This window comes from Rhipicephalus microplus, unplaced genomic scaffold (genome assembly GCF_043290135.1).
Source record: "Rhipicephalus microplus isolate Deutch F79 unplaced genomic scaffold, USDA_Rmic scaffold_14, whole genome shotgun sequence".
Lineage (NCBI taxonomy): Eukaryota > Metazoa > Arthropoda > Arachnida > Ixodida > Ixodidae > Rhipicephalus > Rhipicephalus microplus.
The window spans coordinates 17,626,595-17,650,268 of NW_027464587.1; the positions used below are offsets into that span (position 1 = coordinate 17,626,595).

The window sequence follows — 23,674 nt, forward strand, 5'->3', positions numbered from 1 at the left end:
TTCTTCGCCCGCGTATACTTCCCGCTGCGATCCCCCGTTCCGACAAACAAGGGTGTTGCTGTAGAAACAGACAAATAAAGATGTTATTTGTTAACCCGTACTTTTCGGGGCCAATTTGTTCATACTTGCAGTAAAACAGCGCTAGCGAGAAGAAATAGCCAGATGAGCTTGCGTTGACATATTACAGCAGTGCCTGTCTTGTCTCGCACTATTCTAGTGTAGATGAGCCCGGTCACAGGCCATTCTGATCGTCTGGCCCTTTCTTTTTACTGCCTTGCTGCATGTAAGAAATTGAGCTATCTCTCTGGGTGAATGGTTAACGTACCTCGTAGTTTGAAGTTCTCCACTGTGTTCACGATGATGTGACCCGAGAGAATCTCACCGGCGTAGTACATTTCTTTCTCGAGACGGATGTCAAACTCCCTGATGTAGTCCATGGTTCACAGCCTGGAATCAGCAGAAACAGCAACTGTTCAGGCCTTTGATTTCTACTTTATACAAGTCAACTGAAGGCTGGCTCACGCATGCATGCACTACCAGACCTCAACATCCAGATGTGTCGATTCATTCATGTTCCCATAATAACCTACGCATTCACCAAATATCTGCGTGAATATCTATATTTGCAAGATAGCTCTGATGGTGGGCATCCGGTTAGCAATCTTTTACGTCAAATTGATCTCTGGTTGACCCAGCGACCCGTTTGCTTTACACATAGAAGTGGCCGGAGCTCAACGAAACCGTATATCTGCGACGTTTAACGAAACAAACGTCGGTTCACTTCTTGACTATCTACCTCGGAATTTCACGAGGTTTTTGTCAAGCACGCAAAGAATGTAAGAGCGCGTATCTAACATCACGTGTACACCTACTATAAGAAAAAAATTAGGCAGATCCCACGTACCTGGGAATCGACGGTATGCGAAGCATGCGGATGGAAGGTGAGCGTGTTGCATTTTTTTATTCAGCGATACGCGAAGAAATGACGCTAAGTATATGTACAAATTTTGGACGTACAGACTTATGTTGAAGAGTTGCAGATGTGCATATAACCAGCTGTTCGCACTTGCCGTATTAACAACACCAGAAGCTGATATACAGCACCGATGCTCGCGAAGATGCTGGTCCTGGACATTACTACATAAATCAACTTCAGCGCATGGTAACTAATCACAAGTGCTGTTAACCCGACGTGACGACTGTATCGAAGGAGTACATATGTAATGTCTATAAAATTAGGTGGACAGCAGTGCAACCACTATTGACGTTTCACGAACATTAGCGTCTATTTGAGAAGTAGTTCGAGACCTCACGTAGCTCTATGGTAGAATGCGTTCATTGCCACGCAGAATTCTTTGGTTTGATTCCACTGGGACCCTTAAGTTTATTATACGCCTTTTTTTGGGTCGACGCTACCGATGCCGGGTATTTCTTAACGCTCACACGCTGACATTGCTCATGTGTGTTTTCGTCTTTCCTGGGTCTGTCAATCAATTGTGGCTCATACCCGCATACCATCGGCACGTGTCAGCCCGTGGGTATGTGCCACTGGCTGTCGGGAAGTGTTTGATGACGTACGGGACGAGATGGTGACATTATTCATGTCTTCAGCAGCGCATCGTATTCGTCAAAACATTTTGCCCTCCCATGCTAGTTTTGGTTCACGCCAAGTTAAGGGGGTGACCACGAGAGCCCCCAAACGTAAGCGGATAGATAGATAGATAGATAGATAGATAGATAGATAGATAGATAGATAGATAGATAGATAGATAGATAGATAGATAGATAGATAGATAGATAGATAGATAGATAGATAGATAGATAGATAGATAGATAGATAGATAGATAGATAGATAGATAGATAGATAGATAGATAGATAGATAGATAGATAGATAGATAGATAGATAGATAGATAGATAGATAGATAGATAGATAGATAGATAGATAGATAGATAGATAGATAGATAGATAGATAGATAGATAGATAGATAGATAGATAGATAGATAGATAGATAGATAGATAGATAGATAGATAGATAGATAGATAGATAGATAGATAGATAGATAGATAGATAGATACGCTCAAAGTTACCCAAGTTCGCTAAGAAATGTTTCGCATTTATTACCTGCGGCACACTGATTTTCTACTGCTTCCAGCAATCATGCTTGAACTTAGCAGTCCACTGCATTACGAGGGTGTTTTTTTGGTTATTGTTTCTTTTTTTTCACCAATACGTAGTTGATTGGGGGGGGGGGGGCAGAATAAAGCGGGCTATTCGCTTGACCAAGTTCTCGCCGCCTACTATATACACAAGGCAGGGGCGGTGGCGGTCACAGAACACAACAGCTGACAAAAATACACATTAACGAAATTAGGAGTTACACAGCTTTCAAAAACACTCCAGACAACCTCGTTGACAAAGAAAACCGCATACACACAGTGCAATGAACATATGCAGAAATATAAATCAAAAGTCTTAATATGTAAACCGCAAATACACCATACACAAGATTTACGCGCAGTGGTGGCTGCATTTTCATCCTTTTGTGTGTGTGTTTTTTTTTTGTTTATTACTCTTTTTAATGGAAAACTAGGTTTGAAGAAGTGGTTTCAAATGCCAGCAGTGTTAATAAATAATTGCGGAAGTTGATTGACATGCAGAGTTTAACGTTTCAAAAACACCATGTGATTTTGAGAAACGCTGTAATGGAGGGCTCCGGAAACTTGGAGCGCCTGGGGTTCTTTAACGTGCACCGAAATCGTAGTACACGGACATACAGCATTGTCGCCTCTTTATAAAATGCAGCCGCCGCAGCCGAGATTCGGTCCCGTGACCTGCGGGTTGGCCGCGGAGTACCTTAACCACTAGACCAGCATGGCGGAGCTATTGGCGAAGTTGAAAAAGGGTCTGTTATCTTAATATCACAGGAATGTAACCTGTTTAATTACAACGGTAGCTCATAAGTAGTATATTATTGTTCAAAGTTCTTGAACGAGGGAGCATCGAAGGTGGCTTATGACGGTATGGGTGATAACGTTTCTTGCAATCGATAAATGTGATAGTGGATAAGCGTTTTTTGTTTATAGTGACGTCATCGTCATCTTCATCACCATCATCATCATCGCCATCATCATCCTCACTACGTCCACTGCAGGACGTAGTCAGGATTATGATGATGGTGATGACGATGCCCATGATGATGATGATGGTGATGCCCCTCCCACGACCCGCCAGTCAACTCGGTCTTGTGCTTGCTGCTGCCATTTAGTACCCGAAAACTTCCTAATCTCGTCTGCCCACCTAACTTTTTGCGTCCCCCTAACCTGTTTCCCTACTCCAAGAATCCAGTCATTTATGGCTAATGACCAGTGGTTGTCCTGCCCACGCGCTACATGCCCGGCCCATGTTCATTTCTTTTTTTTAAATGCGAAGCATTTCTTAGCCAACTTCGGTGGTTTTGAGCGTGTCTGTCTGTCTGTCTATCTATCTATCTATCTTTATCTATCTATCTATATTATCTATCTATCTTTATCTATCTATTTTTAGGAGTGAAGCACCATCAGTGTGTCATGTCGTTGACAAACGGGTATGCCCCATCAAAATTTCTCGCCCCCTGTTCGTACTGTCATGGGATCGCGACATTAAAGAAGGCAGCAGTCAAAACTGGCTTTATTTGGCTGGACATCTGGTCAGTAAAAAGAATTCAAACAATCGCTTGCAATGTACTGAGACCGGAGAAATGCGCGTCGGTCATCGATAGTCTGACCCGCGGAAACGCAGCGCGCATCACATGCGGCATCGAAGATTCGAGCGTCGTTGCTGGTGGTCGCGCTTGTTCGAGAATCAACTAAGTAGTTCATGTTTCCGCGCTGAAGCCTTACAGATGATCCTGTAGTAATGCTCCGAGACATTCTGGCGTGGTTTGCTCAAAGCAGTATCTAAACGTGCAAAAAAAACGTAGAATGAAAGGAGCGTGTTGGGGCAAAAGGTTCGTCGCTATACTGCTTAAAACATTATGTTTGGCTCAGCAGCGGTGAGAGAGATACAAAAGAGAGACACGTGTATCTCTGCGATGTGGGAAGCAGCAGCAGATAGCGCCACGTCAGTAGCAATGCTCACGGCCCGCTTGCGCTCTTCAAAGCCTGTGCGCTGCCCGGAGGAAAAGTGCCGGAGCTGCTATCAGCCAAGCTGCCTGATTTCAGCTGCCCGTGCATCACCGCGCTGCTGTCTCATCCCTGGGCCAACCCTGTCATATTCCGCATTTAGATAACTAAAGTATTGTTGTTTGTTTTGACGTGGAGCCTCCGTTGCCCTTGCCTATGCGAACGGGACGAAACAATGGCGACGCCCACAGTTGGCGCCCAACTTGGCAAGGTGTACGTGGATCGGGACTTAGGTTTTGGGAGCTTTTGTCTGCAGCAACGTTTTTGTGCATGTGCTTTTGTTGCGCGGTATTTGTTTTCTCCCCACGGCGCAGGCAGACGTAACGCAACTCCGTTCCGGGGCGATCATGCCCACTGGCGACAAGGAAGACTCACCTCTTCAGCCGGCGAAACAACTGGCACAGCAGCCAGACACATTTCAGTATGTCGCTGAGTTGTGCGACACGGTCATAGACCACGTGGGCAGTCTGGTCGTGGAGCAAAATAGGGTAAGTTAGCCACATCTCTGCGAACATTCGAAATCATTAGCTGACTTCCTAGATGAAGTAGACATTTATGCCAGGGATACTGACGCCTCAGAAGCGTACGTGATGGCTCGAATTCTGCCGTTGGCTTTACGGGATACCGCAGGACGATGGTGGAGGCTTTCACCACATCAGCAGATTTTGAAAAGTGCTCCCGAAAGAAGTTTGTGCTCCCTGGGTGCGAGCAGCGAGTACAGCGTGAGCTCGAACTGGGAACGCAGCATCCGGACGAAAGTTTGCTTGAGTACGTCCGGGCAATGCAGGAATTGCATCGCCTAGCAGCCCCGACTGCCTCTGAAAGGGACAAACTCGCTCGGGTCATTTCTCACAAATCACAATCAATGTCAAACACAAAAAGTAGAGTCAATCACATTCAAACACAAAAACTAGAGGATAATACCAATTTAAACACTGGTTATACAAAATGTACTACTCAATTGAGTGATTCAGATATGAATATAATAATAACAAAAAGTACAAGGGCAGGAGCTCCGAACAACAAACAAGAAGAGAAAAACAGAGAACAGGTGGCCGAATTTTTTCAACTCTAGAAGATGTTCCTAAGAGCATGTTTGAAAAAAATCGGACCGCGTATTTTTTACTACAGACGATGGCAGATTATTCCAGTCTACGTAGGCTTTCGGAAGAAATGACTGTGGGCGAGTAACAGTGTTAGAAAACGAGACCTTGACTTTACGAACATGATCCCTACGAGCCGATGTGAATGGTGGTGGGTGAACGAAGAGTGCTTGGAGAGTGGCATCGGGATAATATACTTTATGAAAAAGTGAAATGCGAGCTTGCTTCCGGCGAATGGCAAGTAGTGGGATGTTTAGAAGAGCTTTCATATCTGTTACGCTTCCTGTACGCTGATGGTTCGTTAGTACAAAATGCACAGAGTGATTTTGCACTGTTTCGATTGCGTCAATTAATTGCGATTGATGCGAATCCCAAACCGGTCATGCATATTCTAGCTGAGGATGGATGTACGTGGTGTAAAGCAGTAATTTTAGTGAAGATGAAGCAAGAAAACGATTTCTCTTGTTGTATCCCAGAGTACAGCTACGTTTCGATATGATGTGTTCGACGGGGTCTTTCCATGACAAATAATTCGTTATGTGGACGCCAAGGTAACGCTATGCTGTGACAGATTCGAGAATGAAGTTATTAATCGCACATGTTGAGCATACTGCGTTAGAGCGTGAAACTCGCGCATCCATTTGCACTTCTTAGTATTGAGCTTCATGCGCAAAATTACGCACCAGTTGTGGACGTTGTTCAGATCAAACTGTAGACTAGGGACGTCATAGGTAGTGGTTATTCCGTAATATATGACAAATTCGTCTGCAAATAAACAAACTTGGGAGGAAATTTTATCACGTAAGTCATTTATATAAATTAGGAACAGATGTGGACCAAGAACGGACCCCTGAGGAATGCCGGATTCAACAGGGGCCGCAGACACGCTATCACTGGTGGCAAAAAATTGAAGCCGAAACAGAAAAAAACGCTCGAATCCAGTAGGCAATTTAGGGCACGCTTAGTTTATACAAGAGAAGCAGATGGTTTATTTTGTCTGAAACTTTACAGAAAGTCAAGATTTCATTTTTATTGTTAATCAAGCTTATTCATTATTACTCACAAGTCCGTATACTATCGCTGTATTTTTTGTAATTACCCCATCCATGTAGCCATAGGAGGTCCCCCTGTCAGTTTCTCTGAAACTTTGGGACCTCCTGTTGTAATAACGCTAACCATGTAACTCAACTGAACTATTTAATAAACTTCACTTGACTTGAAAAAACAAAAATACGCACTCATTGAGAAAGCCACAGTCAAGGTAAGTGTCCAGGTCATGAGTAAATACAAACAGCTGCGTTTCGCAAGTGAAATATTTGCAAAATCCACGTTGAAAGTTAGAGAACAAATTTATTGTCTTCAAAAAAGTTAAATACATGAGTGAAAACGACGTGCTCCGTTATTTTGCATGGTATTGAAGTTGAAGATATTGGTCGATAGTTAAAGGAGCGCTGACATCAAACTTACTCATGTCAAGATTTTTGCGTTAGCGAGCAGCTATAGACGCCGTATCAGTGATTGGCGATGTAAAATGCAACTTAAAGATGAATAACTATCACTTTTATTGATTTAATATCACTGGTACCTAGAACTATTCAAAACGGCCAGTAATTCCGTCATTTCTAGCGCTGAGAGCACAAGCAGTGGCGCCAACTCGCGGTCACCTCTAGATCACGCCACAGCTGACCACTTCTCCACAGAAAAGAGTGATGTCAGGCTCAGCAGCTTCGCAAATATTTCGTCTGCTAAGCGGCACATTCAGTCATGTTATGTCACCTGAATTACTGTCCTCGCCGTACAAAGTGTCGACTCGGGTTCAATACAATAGTCTCGAACTTGGAATTCCCACGATTCGCGACGTCGTGAATTATTCTCGCTTAGATCGACCTTTTGCAGAACAGTGATTCAGAAATGGACGCCGTTCCAAGCCGCATTGCAGAGGTGCCCGAGGATGCACGCTTCAGCCATGTTCGCTCTTGGGTCTCAGTTACCTATATTGGCGTGTTAAATCAATCAATCAATCCATCAATCAATCAATCTGATTTTTATTGACAAACCAAAGAAAAGATTACAAGATATCTGGACCGTTACCCTACATTGGCTAGTGATCGGTCTATATCGGAGTACATAAAAGCAGCTTAGCAGAGCATATTAAGCAATAAACACATATATACACAAGTATTTATACATATAAGTATTCACATATGCACATACATACTATATACATAAGCGCGTGTACAAATATGCATTTTCACAACATACCCAAATATAGTTTGTTTCATCATCATCGTCATATATAATAAGTGACTGGGAAAAAGCACTAATTAGTGCAGGAGAAAGTGAGAAAAAAAACCTATTTATATGACTTGATGCTGCAAGCAAAATAGTTTCACACTGTGCTTAAAATTTCTTGCCACTTTAACTTCTAAGGGTAGTTGGTTCCAAATTTTAGTCCCATGTAATTCCAATAAGCGTTTTTCATATAAGTTATAGCTTGTAGGCAAGTTAAAATTGCCATTCAATGCGTGTCTAGTGTTTCGCGATGGTATTGTAAATAGAGTGGAGGAGAGGGGAAAGCTAGTGCCTATAATTTTCTGAACAAAAATGGCAACCTTATAATCGCGAAGTGCCCAAACTGATCAGATTTGTTGTTCCTGAAATGTAGTTTTATATGAATTTCCATGGTTTCCACCTATTATGCTTAGGGCTCTCATTTGTAGTCGTAGTAATGGCTCTAGGTATGTCGTATACGTTACACCCCACGATTCAATACAGTAGCTAATATGTGAATGACAGAAGGAAAAATACAATGTTCGAAGCACGCTGGGGGAAAGCATTCGCGTGCTTTGCTTAAGGTATAACAACCGTAAGCCACCTTTTTACAAACACTATGAATTCGTTCTTCCCAGTGAAGGTGCTGGTCAAAAAACACTCCTAAATATTTAAAAGAAACCACTTGTTCGATAGGACTGTTGTTCAGGTAAAGTTGCATAGACGCCGTGTCAATATCCTTTCGCCTTGATCGACAAACAACATACTTCGTTTTCCCCGAATGTAGTGTCAATTTATTCTGTATAAACCAGTTGCTTACGTATGTCAATTCAGACATTATGTTGGCTTGTAGTGTTGAGAGACTATCCCCTGTTAATACTATGGCGGTATCGTCCACGTACATTAATGCTTTAGAGTACACTAGTGTTTTGGGGAAATCATTTATGTACAAAGAAAAAAGTACTGGGCCTAATACGGATCCCTGGGGCGCTCCACACACTATTGTGCTGTATGCAGATTCGTTATTGTTAATCACCACTTTTTGTTTGAGCGAGGACAAGTAGCTTGAGAAGAACTGGAGTGAACTGTCACTGAAGCCATAACTTTCAAGTTTTTGTAATAGTATGCCATGGGGAACTGTATCGAATGCCTTTTTAATATCTAGGAAGACTGCTATTGTGATTTCACCGTTGTGGAGCGCGGTGATTATATTGTGCGAGAAGGTTAGAATGGCTGATGCAGTAGACCTAGCGGGAACGAATCCGTGCTGTTGTGGGCATATGATGTCGTTGTCAACCAGAAAGCGTTTTAATTGAAGGACAATTATCTTCTCGAAAAGTGTATTAAGACAGCTTAGAACCGAGATCGGTCTGTAGTTTTCAAGGTTGTTTGAGTCCCCTGATTTGTATACAGGAACTACTTTGGCGGTTTTTAAGCTAGATGGATATATACGACAGGTAAATGCATGGTTGAAAATATGACATATCGGAAAGCAAAGAAGGTTAATGTTATCTTTAATAACCTTAACTGTATTCTATCATCATCAGTGGCTTTATTGACCGGCATCTTAGCCACGAGAGATTTGATTTCATCTGTTGTGACAGCTGCAAGGTTGAAATCATTATCAATCAATTTGAGGAGAGAAGGAGCAGATATCGACGAGCAAAAGTGTGAAGCGAGGTTAGCGCCAATACTAGTGAAATATGCATTGAAATCTTCTGCAACCTTTGAGGAGATGTTATCTGGAAGAATGCGTTTTGTCTGGCCTATGCCTGTAACAACTCTGACTACTTGCCACACCTTCTTTGCATTGCTCCCGTTTCATGTAATACTGTTCGTATAATACTCCCTCTTCAATTTACGTTTCGTAGCAACTGATTTATTCCTATAGAACTTGAAGCTTTCGCGGTAATATGTGTTGCTTCTATTGTTTTTCCACTTATTATATTATGAATCCTTTAATTTCAATATTTCTAAGAGGTCGTTAGTCATCCATGGACAAATGGCGTGATTGTAGCTACGACGCGTACGTTCACGTGTCGACCGCCTAATCAAATTGCTTATCGACTCCAGAAAGTTTGCACATTCCTTTTCTATGTCGTTATCATATATGCTCTCAAAGTCAACATCCTGACGCAATCGGCTCAATTGAACATAATCCACATATGCCAAACGCTGCAATCGTGATGCACCGACCTTAGATAGGTATTTACATGGAATAAACAGAAACATTGGGTTGTGATCGGTAACGCTTACGTCATAAACCCCAGCACTCACGTCCCATTCGGCGTGACATAACATGTGATCCATAATGGATTCAGATTGGTCAGTGACACGAGTCGCAGTTAAAATGACATTTTTAAGGTTAAGTGACTCGAGTAAAAATAAATAATCAGATCTATCTTTCAGCAAATTAATATTGAAGTCTCCGCATGCAACAACTGGAACTTGAGAGGCTATCAGAGATGTCATCAGATATTCCATAGCGCCGATAAATTCATTGACCGCTGACGAAGGTGGGCGATAGACGACGCCCACTGTGATTCTACGCTTAATCTGAACAAATATCGTTTCGGCTGAGGGAGTCGATACAGAGTTTTTAGGAAGAATGTCAAAATCAATTTCATTTTTAATAAACAGCGCAACGCCTCCGCCACGGGATGAACTCGGGCGAGGCATAGATGCCACAGTATAACCAGGTAAAGTAGCGGTCTTGCCTTCTTTCAACCATGTTTCTGTTATGGCAATCATATCGTATGTGAATTTGTGTTGGGTCAAATATACTAGTAGGTTATCCAAGTTTTTTCTAATGCTACGAAGATTTCAATGCAAAATTGAGAAATTATCTTGCTCTTGCCATGCCTTTTCAACTTGGGGGACAGTCAGAGCCATTGTAAATATTTAGGTAGTGCGTGGTTGAGGTCACTCAACAATATTTTAGATAACTTAGGCAAGGTCATTAGCGCACGTGATATGGATTACGCGCGAGTTCTCTGTCTTCCTCATTAAAATTTTTCCCTGTGACACCCAAGTGTACTTCCACTTTTTTTCACGTTTAGTCTTCAGGACGTATCCCAGAAGTACCTTGTTGGCAGGGCTTAGGTGCTCATTGATGTAAACTGGGCTGTTTTCGCCTTCAAAACCCAACACTGAAGTGTTAAGTCTCAATTTTCTTGCCGACTTCAAGACATTCTCCCTTACAGTCCTTGTAGCAAATTTCACTACTATATTGTGTGTCTGCTCACGTCTTCAAGGTACGCGGTGAATGACATCAATGTTCAATTTTTTACGTCTAGTTTTACGGAGCTACATATTGTTTTCATTGTTGATACTAGATTTCCTGATGAGGTCATCGGGATTCCCTTGATTTCAAGGTTATTACTTCGACTGTACTGTTCTAACGTAGTTAGTTCCTTTTTCACCTCGTTTAACTCCTTTGAGAGGCGGTCATTATCTTTTTTTATCTCAGTATTCTCAGCCCTCACAGTAGTAAGTTCCTTCTTCACTGTTAGTAGCTCGGTGTTGAATTCCTCGAACCTCTTATTCATAAAATCCATTGCCTCCTTGACGGGTTCAATTTCCTCCTCAATTACTTTCTTCAGGTCCTTCTTTAGATCGGTATGGTTGTCACTAATTCTAGCACTTAAATCAGCAAGAGCCCTTGCCAGTTCCTTCACAGTCGAAGGCTGTTTTTCGGACATGTTCAAAATGATCACACTTCTTCACAGCGTGCAATGCATTCAGGTATACGCAGAGAGCTCAAGGCAATATAACTATCGCGAATGAGCATCAGCGGAAAAATATAATTACTTTCCTGCTTGCCAAGTTCTTTTTTGCGCCTCCAGATGGCCCCACCTGTTCAGCCTCTCGCGGTTAACACGGTATTACCACTTCTACGGGGACGCAAAGTCAGCCGATGAACTAAAATTCAACGATACCTGCGTGTTACTTGTTAGCGATGATATCTCACTATACGGTGTTCCCCTTTTGATAGCTTGGGGTCGTGTTGATGTGTAACACATACACCTTAAAAAATATCGAGTAAAAAGCGTGTCTTTTTGTCCCACAACAATATTCGTCATCAGGCTTGCGTGCGCTTCCTTTCTTGAAAACTCGGTGCTGGCCACTTTCCTATCGAGAATGCAATGTAACCCTGATAATGGGCATGTCGATCGTGACTGGAATGTACTGGGCTTGGGGCGATAGCGCAAGGATGGAATGCAATATAGATGACGATTATTGTTGTGGGACAAAAAGAACAAAAAGACACCCTTTTTACTCGCTCTTTTTTTAGAGTGTACGTGATATGAAAAGACACCCTCATTGCGCTTTTTCCGTGCTTCGAACGAGACGACTGCAACTCACCGGCAATTCACAATGATTTCCCGACTTGCTGACCGACAAAAACACGTTTAATCATGCTCTTTTTTTTTCGCGGTTCTTTTAAAGGAAGTTTTTATCGTGATAACTTCACGGAATCATTCAAACCAGTATGACAAAGATGCGACGAGTGAGTGCGTTTCCGCGCTTCGGCGCCAGTCGGCACCACGAAAAGAACACTCGGGTCGTACACATCATCGCTACTAGGGCATCGTCCCTCAGGATGGAATTTGTGGAATTAGAGTGTACTAGAATAAAGGGTAGTGTGTTCAAGGAGGAGCCGTGGCTTGCGCAGTTGGTGTCGACAGCTGCGAGATGGCGCCTCATTAGCATAAGCTGACACCTCACGTTTTGTCTTTTATGCACTTCCGCGCTTTGATATTAGCAATAGCAGTGGTTTAACTTCCAAAAAGCACCATACGATTATAAGACACGCCGTAGAGGAGTGCTCCGGAAATTCGAGCACTAGAGGTGCTTTAACGTGCACCTAACGTGCACCTAACGTACACCTTTAACGTGCACCTGCAGTCAATGATATATTACGCACCGATGTCACATAGGATGTATGATAAGCTCAGCGGAATGCACATAGATGAATGTGGCTTCAGAAGTCTCGGTAGTGATCACAAACGTATCAAGCTAAGTTTTGGAAGAGCAGCAAAAGTGGGAAGAAGGCAAGGTGAGTAACTACAGGAAAATTTCCATTCAGAAAGGCCAATTGAAATCGCTACTAAACAAATTGAGAAAGTAATCACTGAGGATAATAAAACAGTGTGGACATACACAAATCTAATTAGACTGTTTGCGCTAGAGCTTGCTAAGATACGTGACAAGTCACCCCAGAAAAGAAGACACAAGCCCAAGAGTTGGTTGGATGAGGAAGTTATGAGAGCCATAGCAAAACGTCAGGAAGCCTCTAGGGAACACAGACATGCCAAGCAACGGGTTGAACCGACAGATGATGTTAAAAGAAAATGGGACATATTCCTAAGTTCTAGAAGAGAAGCATCCCTCCTGATCAATGAAAAGATTAGAAGAAAGGGTGCTCAGTGGCTGGAAGAAGTACATAAAAAGGACAGAAAGGCAGCTGCGAAATTTTGGAGCCAACTAAACTCCCTGAGAAATGAAACAAGCCTGTCCCAGCGGCAACGACATTTCGCTAATGAGCCGCATTCCTGCCGTTCAGATACCTAATCTTTTTTTTTTTTGTTGCGACCGCCGCTTGTAAATATGCGCCAGGCATCCCGATGCGTTGGCTTGAAGGCAGCTTGTGCACTTGCTGCGCCAGTTGTCACGTGATTATGCTGGGTGGCTGGTTGGAGCCAACGCGCCGTGACGTCGCTTCAACAAAGCCGCATATATCGACGGCGCCTACCACTGTTTACAGACATAGGTGGATAACAGAATCGTGGCTCACGCAAACGATTGTGGGCTACGGCGACCGTCTGCATTGAATTCCAGGTAGAGATACCGGGTCGCTTTCTGTCGCCGCTTTCTGCGTGTTCCACCCAGCACTCGCGGTGCCCTTTTCTCAAAAGTTGCTGCCTAATACTTAGAAGAGCTATGCAGTCGTTAGTTAAATAAAAAAATGCAATCACTATGAGACAGTTATAATCGTAGGATTGGTCATTCAAGCGGCATGCACCACCTTTGACGACAACATAAATACCACGTACTCTTTCAAACTTATGGAAACCACTGAGCAAGTGCCCACGGGACAAAACGTCCGCGCTATTATTAGTATTGTGGGACTTGAAACGGTCAATGTAGCTTTTGTTTTATATAAGTTTAGATCGTTTGGACAAGGGTTCAACTTTACCCACGAGCTTCTCGTCAATGACAAATTGCAGTTTTTAGATCTGAATGCCACGCTTGACAAAAACCTTGTGTGTTGGATGTATCAACCTCGTTCTCAGAAGGCTTTTTCGCCATATCACTCCACTCATTCTAAAGTAGTGAAAAAAGCCATTGCCAATAGGAGCTTACAGTTGGCTCTTACCAAGTCTTGCCACCGCGTTCTTGAGGAAAGTTTCAGGGTGCAAATTTCCAGACTCGTGTATGCGGGTATCCCTTTGTTGGTGTTAACGTCAGTATTGGAAGCTTTACTGTGAAAATTTCGTCATGACACCACCGGCAATTCGGGCACAAAGAAAAAAAACACAGAAGCTTCCTGTTGTCATTCCCTACGTACACAGAGTGGCTTATTCATTGAAGGACGTCGCCTCTCGTTTTGAGGTCCCGGTCGTGTTCTCGGCACCTCGGAGGCTTTCGAGTATTTTTGCTCGTTCATGTGGCGTACCAAGTACTGATTGTTTAAAGAAGGGCGAAAGTACGCTTTTGAGTTGTTTGGTAGGTGTTGTCTACTTCATCCTGCTCTCCTCTGGCAAGGTGTACATTGGCCAGTCGGGCCGACATATAAACGATCGCTTAAGCGAACATGCGCTGTCAATGAGAAACAGCATGGGTTCGCATTTGCCGTATCATTGTGAGGAGTGCTCGTGTGAACCGCTATACTGCACTGAACGAGAATCTTTCGAAGAAGCAAAGACAAAGTGGCATGTGAATTGGCAGAAGCTATGTATATTTGGCAATTCGGCGAGCAATGTATCAGTGTGCCATCCCTGTCATTGTATGGTAACGAATTTGCTTTTCTATCTGATAGGTTTCCATTATAGTTCAGGCTTTTTGTGTGGTTGTACGCATGCGTGAGGGTTTTCATAAAATGAGCTGTGGTTCAATAGAAGTCAGTTGCAAGTATGTGCCTTTCCGAGTCTCTTCTCCCCTCTTCTTTCAAGTTCGCGCCAACGATGTTTTACACAGCTACACGCCAACTAACCCGACAGTATACGTTACTGGGCACCCCCGGACACGCACATGCTTTTTGTTCCACCGCAAAGAGTGTTATCACAAATACTTTTTGGCATACAATGATTTTATATGCGTGAAAGTATCTTGAAGTATCCGTCCATTTGTTTTCACGCTTCTTACCGTAAACTTATTCATTTGCTTCTGTGTTACAAAGACACCATCTCGTGTTCGATATAGTGAATGGTAATAGTAAGCTGTTTTTTATTCTGAAAATAAAATGCACTCGTTGTTTCCCCGCCTTTTTACACCATTTCTTCTTTCTAACGCGAGATTCATTCCCTCACGCACCCGTACATTTGTTTCAGTATATGCAAAGTTCTCCGTACACAACATACATAACACAGCCTCTCGGCACTTTACGCTTGCAAATCTGACTCAATAAAGACGTAATACCATGCTACTAGTTGCTTCAAAAACTACTTTGATCATTTCACGTCCCGCGATACCATTATTAGAGCGGGAGTTTTGTCCCGTGGGCTTCTCACGCACTCAGCGGTCTCCATAAATTGAACAGAGTACACGTATTTCAGTTGTCATCAAACGTATGTTGACATTCGGCAGCATGTGCCCATAAGTTTGAGTCATCTTGAAAAGGTCATCGTTTGTGCGAGGAAATACGGAATTGAGGTGGTTATGGAAAATACTACACCATGTTTCAAAGCATAATCACATGCTGCGTTCAAACCCACTTCTTACCGTTCTTCGTGTTTGTCCATTTCCACTTCTCTCTTCGTTCTCATAAATTCCAGAGATATCGTCCATATATTCCCAAATAAAAAAGAGCATAATAACTGAACAAGCGCCAAGAAATGCGTCATAGACTTCACGTGTTTCCTTCCCGTAAACACTGCGTAGTGGGCCCATTGAAGCAGCAAACGGACTGGCCTTGAACCGGAAGTACTTTAGCAGACGACGCGCCGTTTCGCTATCGACCTATTTTTCACAGGAGCACTCTTGAACCAGCGAGCTTCAAGAGTCAATTGCATGTTCTCAGTGTTGTCATCGTACCTTGGACTGCGCACGTTGTATCTGAACACATGGTACGTTATGGCCCAGTATGTGGAACAGGCGCCTGTCTCCGATAAAAAGTGACTCTCGTGGCGAGAAATTGTGCATATTCGAAGAACAGTCGATTTGGCGGTCACTGTTCCGCGTGCGGAAGCAAGAACAGTCAGCGCAAGGGGAATAATTTGGGTGAAATTGTGTGTCTTCAGAACATTACGCCCCGCGATGTGTGTGATGTTCGCACTGCATCACTTTTCGTCGCCGCCTGAATCGCGGAAGCAGTGGGTGTCGTTAGTAGATCGACAGAACATCCGCGTGTCGCCCTCGTCACGCCTTTAGTCACGGCACGGCCGACTAGCGTTTCTGTGCTGCATCTTGGATACCGAAAAAAGTACAGACAGTCTCACTTGTCTAGAGCCCCCAGCCAGACACTTTAGTTGCTGTTTTCAATAAATATATGCAAATACCGATATGCAAGCATGATCGAAAGCTTGTAGAGCTAATGTGAAGTAGCAGCTGCAGAGTTCAGCATCCACAGCCACGCAAGTGTGATTACGTGTGTGCGCTAATCACTGAAGCTGCGCTTGCTGCTGCTAGCAACGACGACGAAGCACTGTTGTTTGCAGACTCGCAGCTCAATCTTCCATCGATAGCGCAAATGTGCGCCGCTGAACTGCACAGACAGTGGGGAATCGACCAGTGGCAGTGACAATATTGTACAAAACAGACTAAGCGTGCGAAAAACTGGTGAATCGGCTCATGGGGAATAACACACCAATGGCCGGTTCGAATACGCACAGCCCTAATGGTGATTTCGCTAAACTTGCACGTTGGATGGAACGCATTTCAATATGGCGGCCCCCTGTTGTGAAAACTTGCCAACGTGTAAAGAAGGTTTTCCGCAGTGGCGCACAGGCGCTGCCGTGTTTGATTACGTGATCGTAAGTGGCCTTCCCCCAGCTAGTTACCACAGCTAGTCCTTGCATTGACAGATCCCAATACTCAGCCCATGGTTGTAGAATTGTTCGCTGAACTCCTGAACAGTAAAAAAAAAAACAGGCTCAGGGTATTGCTGAAATCAAAACGTTTCAATCATCTGTCAACGCGAGATTTGAAGCTTTGTGAACTCATGTGTATTCTCTGGAATCACCATCAGCGTCGGGTGGAGCGTGTATTTCGAACGATCGCATGCATACTCAATTCAGCAATTAAAAAGCGCCATATCAACTCTCTCTAGCAAAAATGATAGCTTAGCAAGCAAATCACGTCGGAACAACATTATCTTACATGATCTTAACGAAGGCCCCGGCGAGAATCATGGGGAACTTTCAGCCAACGTTGTCAAGTGGTCCCACGACATTCTTAAGGTTACATGCACACGCATAGCAAGGTGCCATAGTCTTGGCAGTAATGCTGGAGGCCATCCACGTCTCGTCATCATGAAGCTCTTGGATTTTCAGAATAAAGTGGCTGTGTTCAAAAAATTGTCATGAACTTCTAAACACCTAATTTCGGCTTTTGAGAGAGTTCTTTCTCGGGTTTTCAATATTCGGAAGAAGCTCTGGCAGGCACTCGCCTGCTGTTGGGATAACGGCTCATCTGTCCAATTTAGTTTTTTGATCATTTATAATTGTCACGGTGGGATATGACTGGGACAGTTCATCTAATATTCTTGTCATATCATCCACTGCTTAAACTAAATGCGTTAAATTCACTTCTGTGCCAACACCTTTTTGAGCAAGTGGCACCTACAAAATTATACTATCTCCCACTAAGGAGAACCATTTGCAGATGCAAAACTGTGGGCGCTACGCTTACACTGGCGTAGCGTTGACGCGGGCGCTCATTGAAGAGTTGCGTAGCATGCAGAGAAATCTAGCGAGGTGCAAAGCACGCAGGTATCGACCGGTGCTTCCTAAATTATCCTGCCAATCACTCCTAATGGGCAATGAGAGACAGAAGACTCTGATTGTACGCATAAACCCGCAGTCCGCTTTTAGTTAACGCACACGCTGCGAAATTTTATTGCTCAACAGCGCACAGGAGAAATCTCCCACTGGCACTACCTTGGAGGTGAAGATCCAATGTCAATTAGCCCCGAGAAGTTGGAGTGGCACTGGCTACTGGAAGGCTTGCATGACATTATGGCATGGACTCTTCGAATCTTGCTCTGGCGTGCGTATATGTAACACCCACTCGCTTAATACGCTATTGCACTGCCAGCGTTCACTTTTTCCTTGTCTCACGCCTAAAATAAATGCCGAAAGCCCCACGAATGATGTTCCTGGTAAAATAAGAAAAATCTGAACATTTTTTTGTATAATGGCCAACGGTGACTGCGCTCCAATTTGATGAGTTTGTGCAATACACACACACACACACACATACACACACACACACACATATATATATATATATATATATATATATATATATATATATATATATATATATTGTAATGATGAATGTAGTGGGTCATGCATAGCTCGGAAAACACATCGTCAGTGCTAAGCACGAGACACTCGCGCCGGACGTTATCGCTGCTTTCGCTGGTTAGGCCTACGCTCCTACCTGGGTTCAAATAACAGTTCTTACTGTCAGGGTTCTTTATTCTATTTGGTGGAGTTTGCTTGGTCTTCTCGCAATCCTGGAACTGCGAAGCCGGACTCGAGCTCCCGCTATGACCACTGCATCTGCAACAAGCCCTCCGCCTATGGCTCCCCAGGCCATCGTGTGCTCCGGCCCGGTCCGTCAGCGGGATCCCCCCCATAATCAGCGGCATTGACGACCACGACGTCTATGACTGGCTGGCTACCTACGAACTCGTGTCTTGAACAAATGAGACGAAGCCACGAGACTGGCCACCGTCGGCATTTACCTCAGTGCCATTGCCCACTTGTGGCTTCGGAACCATGAAACCGCCGTTCCAACCAAAACAGAATTCAAGACAAAGTTCAGCGAAGTCCTCGGTCGTCCTGCTGTTCGTAAACTTCGGGCGGAGCAGCGCCTTCAGTCAAGATCTCAACTGCTTGGTGAGAAGTTCACCAATTAAATGGAAGATGTCATTGACTTGTGCAAACGCGTAGATGCGAACATGACAGGTGGACCGGATCAAGCATATCTTCAAGGGTATCGACGAGGACGCATTCCAGATGCTCATTTCAAAAAGCCCGGCTACTGTCGCTCAAGTTACCGAGCTCTGCCAAAGCTGTGATGAGCTCCGCCGGCAACGTCTCGTCACCCGCCATGCTGTCCCACATCAGGAATCGATGTCCGGCTTGACTCCCTCGCAAGATCACGCCCTCCTCTCGCAGATAAAATATTTTGCGCGCGAAGAAGTTGCCCGCCAACTGTCGCTCATCTCCGGCCTACCGGAGTGCAGTGCGCCGCTTAGCCCTACAATGCGGACTAATATACAAGACCAAGTGTCTGATGTCCTTCCTCCCCAGCTGGTGCCACCAGTCAATGCGCCATTGACGTATGCCGAAGCAGCAGCACGACCACGACCACACACTTTCCGAGCGCCGCCTCCACTATCTGCTCCTGTTTATACCACTGAGCCGCCACGGCCTCTAGTCTACCGAGTCCTTAATCCATGGCGCACTGCCGACAACTGACCAATCTGCTTTTCGTGTGGTCTACCCGGACACGTCACACGTCTTTGCCGCCGCCGCCCACTCCATTCACGTGAAAAACCACGTCCACATGAGTACGACCACACGTTTCCCTACACTCCAGACTCCAAATTGCACCCTCCTCGACCAAGCCAACGACCACCTTTTGATCGCCGTTCTCCTTCTCCACGTCGTCGCTCGCCCTCCCCGATGCGCCGACGCTCCCTACAGTCGACGCGGAAAACTAAATGACGCAGTTCCCGAGGCAAGAACTGCGTCCTCGTCGCAAAGCACAAGCCCTCTTCGTTCACTGCCGAATGTGATTAATGCCGTTCTTCAAGGTGTACATGGACTTGCCCTTATTGATACTGGTGCCGCCATTTCTGTCATTTCCGAAAAGGTTTGCCTTGCAATTCGAAAAATGACAATGCCTTACTTGGGTTCGTTTCTTCATACTTCCACTGCACAGCCTGCGCAGCCTGTGACAGAGTGTACCGCCAGACTTGTATTTCAAGGAGTGCCTTACACGGCGCAGTTCGTAGTACTCCCGCCCTGTTCTCACGGCATCATTTTAGGTTGGAATTTTCTCTCCCATCACCAAGCCATCATTGATTGCACCCGTGCCGAAGTCGTCTTTTGTCCCCTTGGTGATGCTCTACCTGTGGACGATCGCCCATCCTGCGCGAAGTTGGTCATTAGTGACGACATTCAGATCCCTCCACGCACTACTGTCTTCGCACCTGCGTCGAGTTCCGCCGTCGTCGACGCTACTGCATTCTTCATGCCTTCCGCTGCTTTCGTTCATCGCGACCTATCACCGCTCCCAACCGCTCTCGTTACTCTTCAAAAGGGTGCGACCGACGTGCCTATGGGTAATCCGTTCCCATTCACGATTACGCTGCTTCGGGGCGAATGTATTGGCTCAATCGAATCATTCGAAACCATCGTTACACTTGACGTTCCTGATGAATCATCGGAAGTCAACGCCCTTTCCTGTAGTTCCGGGAATAGCTCTTCCACTGCCGACATTTTCCGCTGCCGACGATGGCCTAAACCCACAACACAGGTGTGAGCTATTGAGCCTCCTTGACAAGTTTCGGCCATCTTTCGACAGTCACAGTGCTACCTTAGGTCGAACATCTACTGTATGCCACCAGATCAACACAGGTAATCACCCACCACTACGGTAGCGTCCTTACCGTGTTTCACCGACTGAACGCCGCGTCATCGATAAACAAGTAGGTGACATGCTAAAGCACGGCGTCGTTCAACTATCAAACAGTCCTTGGGCGTCGCCGGTTGTTTTAGTAAAAAAGAAGGATGGCACAATACGCTTTTGAGTAGATGACCGTCGCCTAAACAAAATAACACGAAAGGATGTTTATCCTTTGCTTCGGATCGATGACGCCCTCAACTCTTTACAAGGCGGAGAGTTCTTTTCCTCCCTTAATCTACGCTCTGGGTATTGGCAAGTGGCCATGAATCCGGATGATAGACCAAAAACTTCCTTTGTTACACCAGACGGCTCACACGAATTTAGCATAATGCCATTCGGCCTATGCACTGTGCCGGCAACATTTGAGCGCATGATGGACACTATCCTACGAGGCTTCAAATTGAACATGTGTTTGTGCTACTTAGATGATGTGGTAGTATTCCCGTCCGATTTTCCCACGCACCTTCGTCGCTTGGAACAGGTTCTACGCGGCCTTCCTGCAGCTGGCCTCCAACTAAACTTAAAAAAGTGTCACTTTGAAGCACGCAAGTTGACCATTCTTAGACGCATCGTGTCGAAGGATGGCATTCTCCCTGGCCCTGCTAAGCTACGTGCTGTAAGCAAGTTCCCGAGGCCCGCGTCTCTCAAGGAGCTGCGTAGTTTCATTGGACTTTGCTCATACTTCCGCCATTTCATCCGGGATTTTGCCTCGATCATAGCACCTCTGACAGACCTACTTAAGGGAGACCGCAATCTACCTGCGTGGTCTCCAGCGTGCGACAGTGCTTTTGCGAAGCTCCGTGAACTGCTAACAACACCACCTATACTGCGTCATTTCGATTCAAGTGCTCCCACTGAAATCGACACCGATGCTAGCGGTGTTGGTCTTGGCGTTGTACTCACCCAACCAAAGCCTGGTTACAAAGGATATGTTGTTGCGTACGCGAGCCGCACCCTTACAAGAACAGAAGTAAATTATTTGGTAACTAAGAAAGAATGCTCAGCGATCATCTGGGCCATTACGAAATTTCAGCCTTATCTCTTCGACCGCACTTTCGATGTTGTTACCGACCACCACGCGCTCTGCTGGTTATCCTCCCTTAAGGATCCCTCCGGACGCTTAGCACGATGGGCTTTACGGCTCCAAGAGTACGACATCCGTGCCGTTTATCGCTCAGGCCAGAAGCACGCCGATGCTTTCACTTGTTCACCCGTTTCTACTGATATATCGAGTGTCTTCAACCACCATTACTTCGCTCCACTATCAAAACTCATCGACATGGCTGCGGAGCAGCGCGAAGATTTGTGGATTGCGTCTCTGATGGCGAACCAATCTGAAAAACTCGCCCACCTGCCTTCTCGCGCGCTACACCGACAAGCTTCTCACTCCGCCATCCGTGATGGAATACATTATCGCCGCAACTACCATCCTGATGGCCACAACTGGCTACTCGTCATACCCGGGCATCTGCTTGAGAACATATGTGCTGCTTTCCATGCCGATCCACAGTGTGCACACGCCGGTTCGTTTAAAACCTACGCCAGGCTATGTTTTCGGTTGTATTGGCATGGCATGTACGCATTCGTTCAAAAGTACATTCAATCTTGCACAGAGTGCCAACGCCGCAAGCACGATCCTAGCCGTCCTACTGCACCAATGCAGCCGTTACCGTGCCCAGTGCGACCAGTCGACCGGGTTGGAATAGACCTTTATGGTCCTCTGCCACATACATCAGCTGGGAATCACTGGATTATCGTAGCGAGCGACCATCTCACGAGATATGCAGAAACGGCCGCTCTACCAGCCGTGACGGCACGTGACGCTGCGTCTTTCCTGCTGCAACGTTTTGTTCTGCGTCCCGGCGCTGTACGTGAACTTTTGAGCGACCGAGGCCGCGTCTTTCTCGCCGATGTTATTCAAAAGCTTTTTGCTGAATGTCACGTGATTTACCACTGTACTACCGCATATCGGGCCACAAGGAAACGGCTTGACCAAACGTGTCAACCGTACTCTTGGCGACATGCTTTCTTTCTATTTCGCCTCCGACCACACCAACTGGGATCTTATCCTTCCCTACGTAACATACGCTTACAACACGGCACCTCAAGCGAAGACAGACTTTTCTGCCTTCTTTTACTTTATGGTCAAGAACCATCATCTCCAATCGACACCATTCTCCCCTACCAACCCGACTCATCCGAAGGCACACCAGTTTCCGAAGGCGCTCGGTATGCGGAAGAATGTCGACAATTAGCTCGCGCCCTCATAACACAAGAACAAAGGCTACAAAAATTTTGTCACGACGATGAACGGTCCCATTACCAGTTTTCGCCCAACTTTCTTGTTTGGCTGTGGGTGCCTCTCACTGCTGCTCCTGGTACATCTACAAAATTTGTCAGCAGGTACCATGGGCCTTATCGCGTCTAAGAGAAAACTTCCGCTGTCAACTAACTCATCGAACCCCGCACGCCTACACCGGACCTGCGTCGCCGAGGACGCGAAATTGTACACGTGGATCGTCTCCAACCGTATCACAAACCACTGGTTCTCACGACACCTCAGAACACCTACTTGGCTCCGTCTTCAGCGAAGGAGAAATATCTAATGATAAATGTAGTGGGTCATGCATAGCTCGAAAACACATCGTCAGTGCTAAGCACGAGACGCTCGCGCCGGACATTATCGCCGCTTTCGCTGGCTAGGCCTACGCTCCTAACTGGTTTCAAATAACAGTTCTTTAGATAAATGAATATATATATATATATATATATATATATATATATATATATATATATATATATATATATATATATATATATATATATATATATATATATATATATATATATATATATGAAAGTAGATGCGCTTTCACATAACTGTTTATTGTGCCGACGTTTTGACGAGAACCCTGTCTAATAATTATGCCTCGGTTTATTATGCCTTGAAAAAGACGGGGTTCCCGTCGGCACAATAAACAGCTGTTATGTGAAAGCACATCTACTTTCATATTTATAACCTTGCGGCAACCGAAGTTATTCTTCTGCATA

The 23,674-nt window shown here is 45.0% G+C and overlaps 1 protein-coding gene across 4 annotated transcripts in view; it reads right to left on the reverse strand.

The window, feature by feature from the left end:
• LOC119180717 (arrestin domain-containing protein 3) overlaps positions 1-23,674 on the reverse strand; it is a 379,819-nt gene that overhangs the window by 280,522 nt on the left and 75,623 nt on the right. For 3 of the 4 annotated variants that reach the window (XM_075882896.1, XM_075882897.1, XM_037431847.2), the window contains exon 2: positions 326-447. The exons of the other annotated variant lie outside the window; for it this stretch is intronic. In XM_075882896.1, the coding sequence (XP_075739011.1) occupies positions 326-437 (112 nt within the window). In that variant the 5' untranslated portion in view covers positions 438-447. The remainder of the gene's footprint in view (positions 1-325; positions 448-23,674) is intronic. 4 annotated transcript variants of the gene reach the window in all.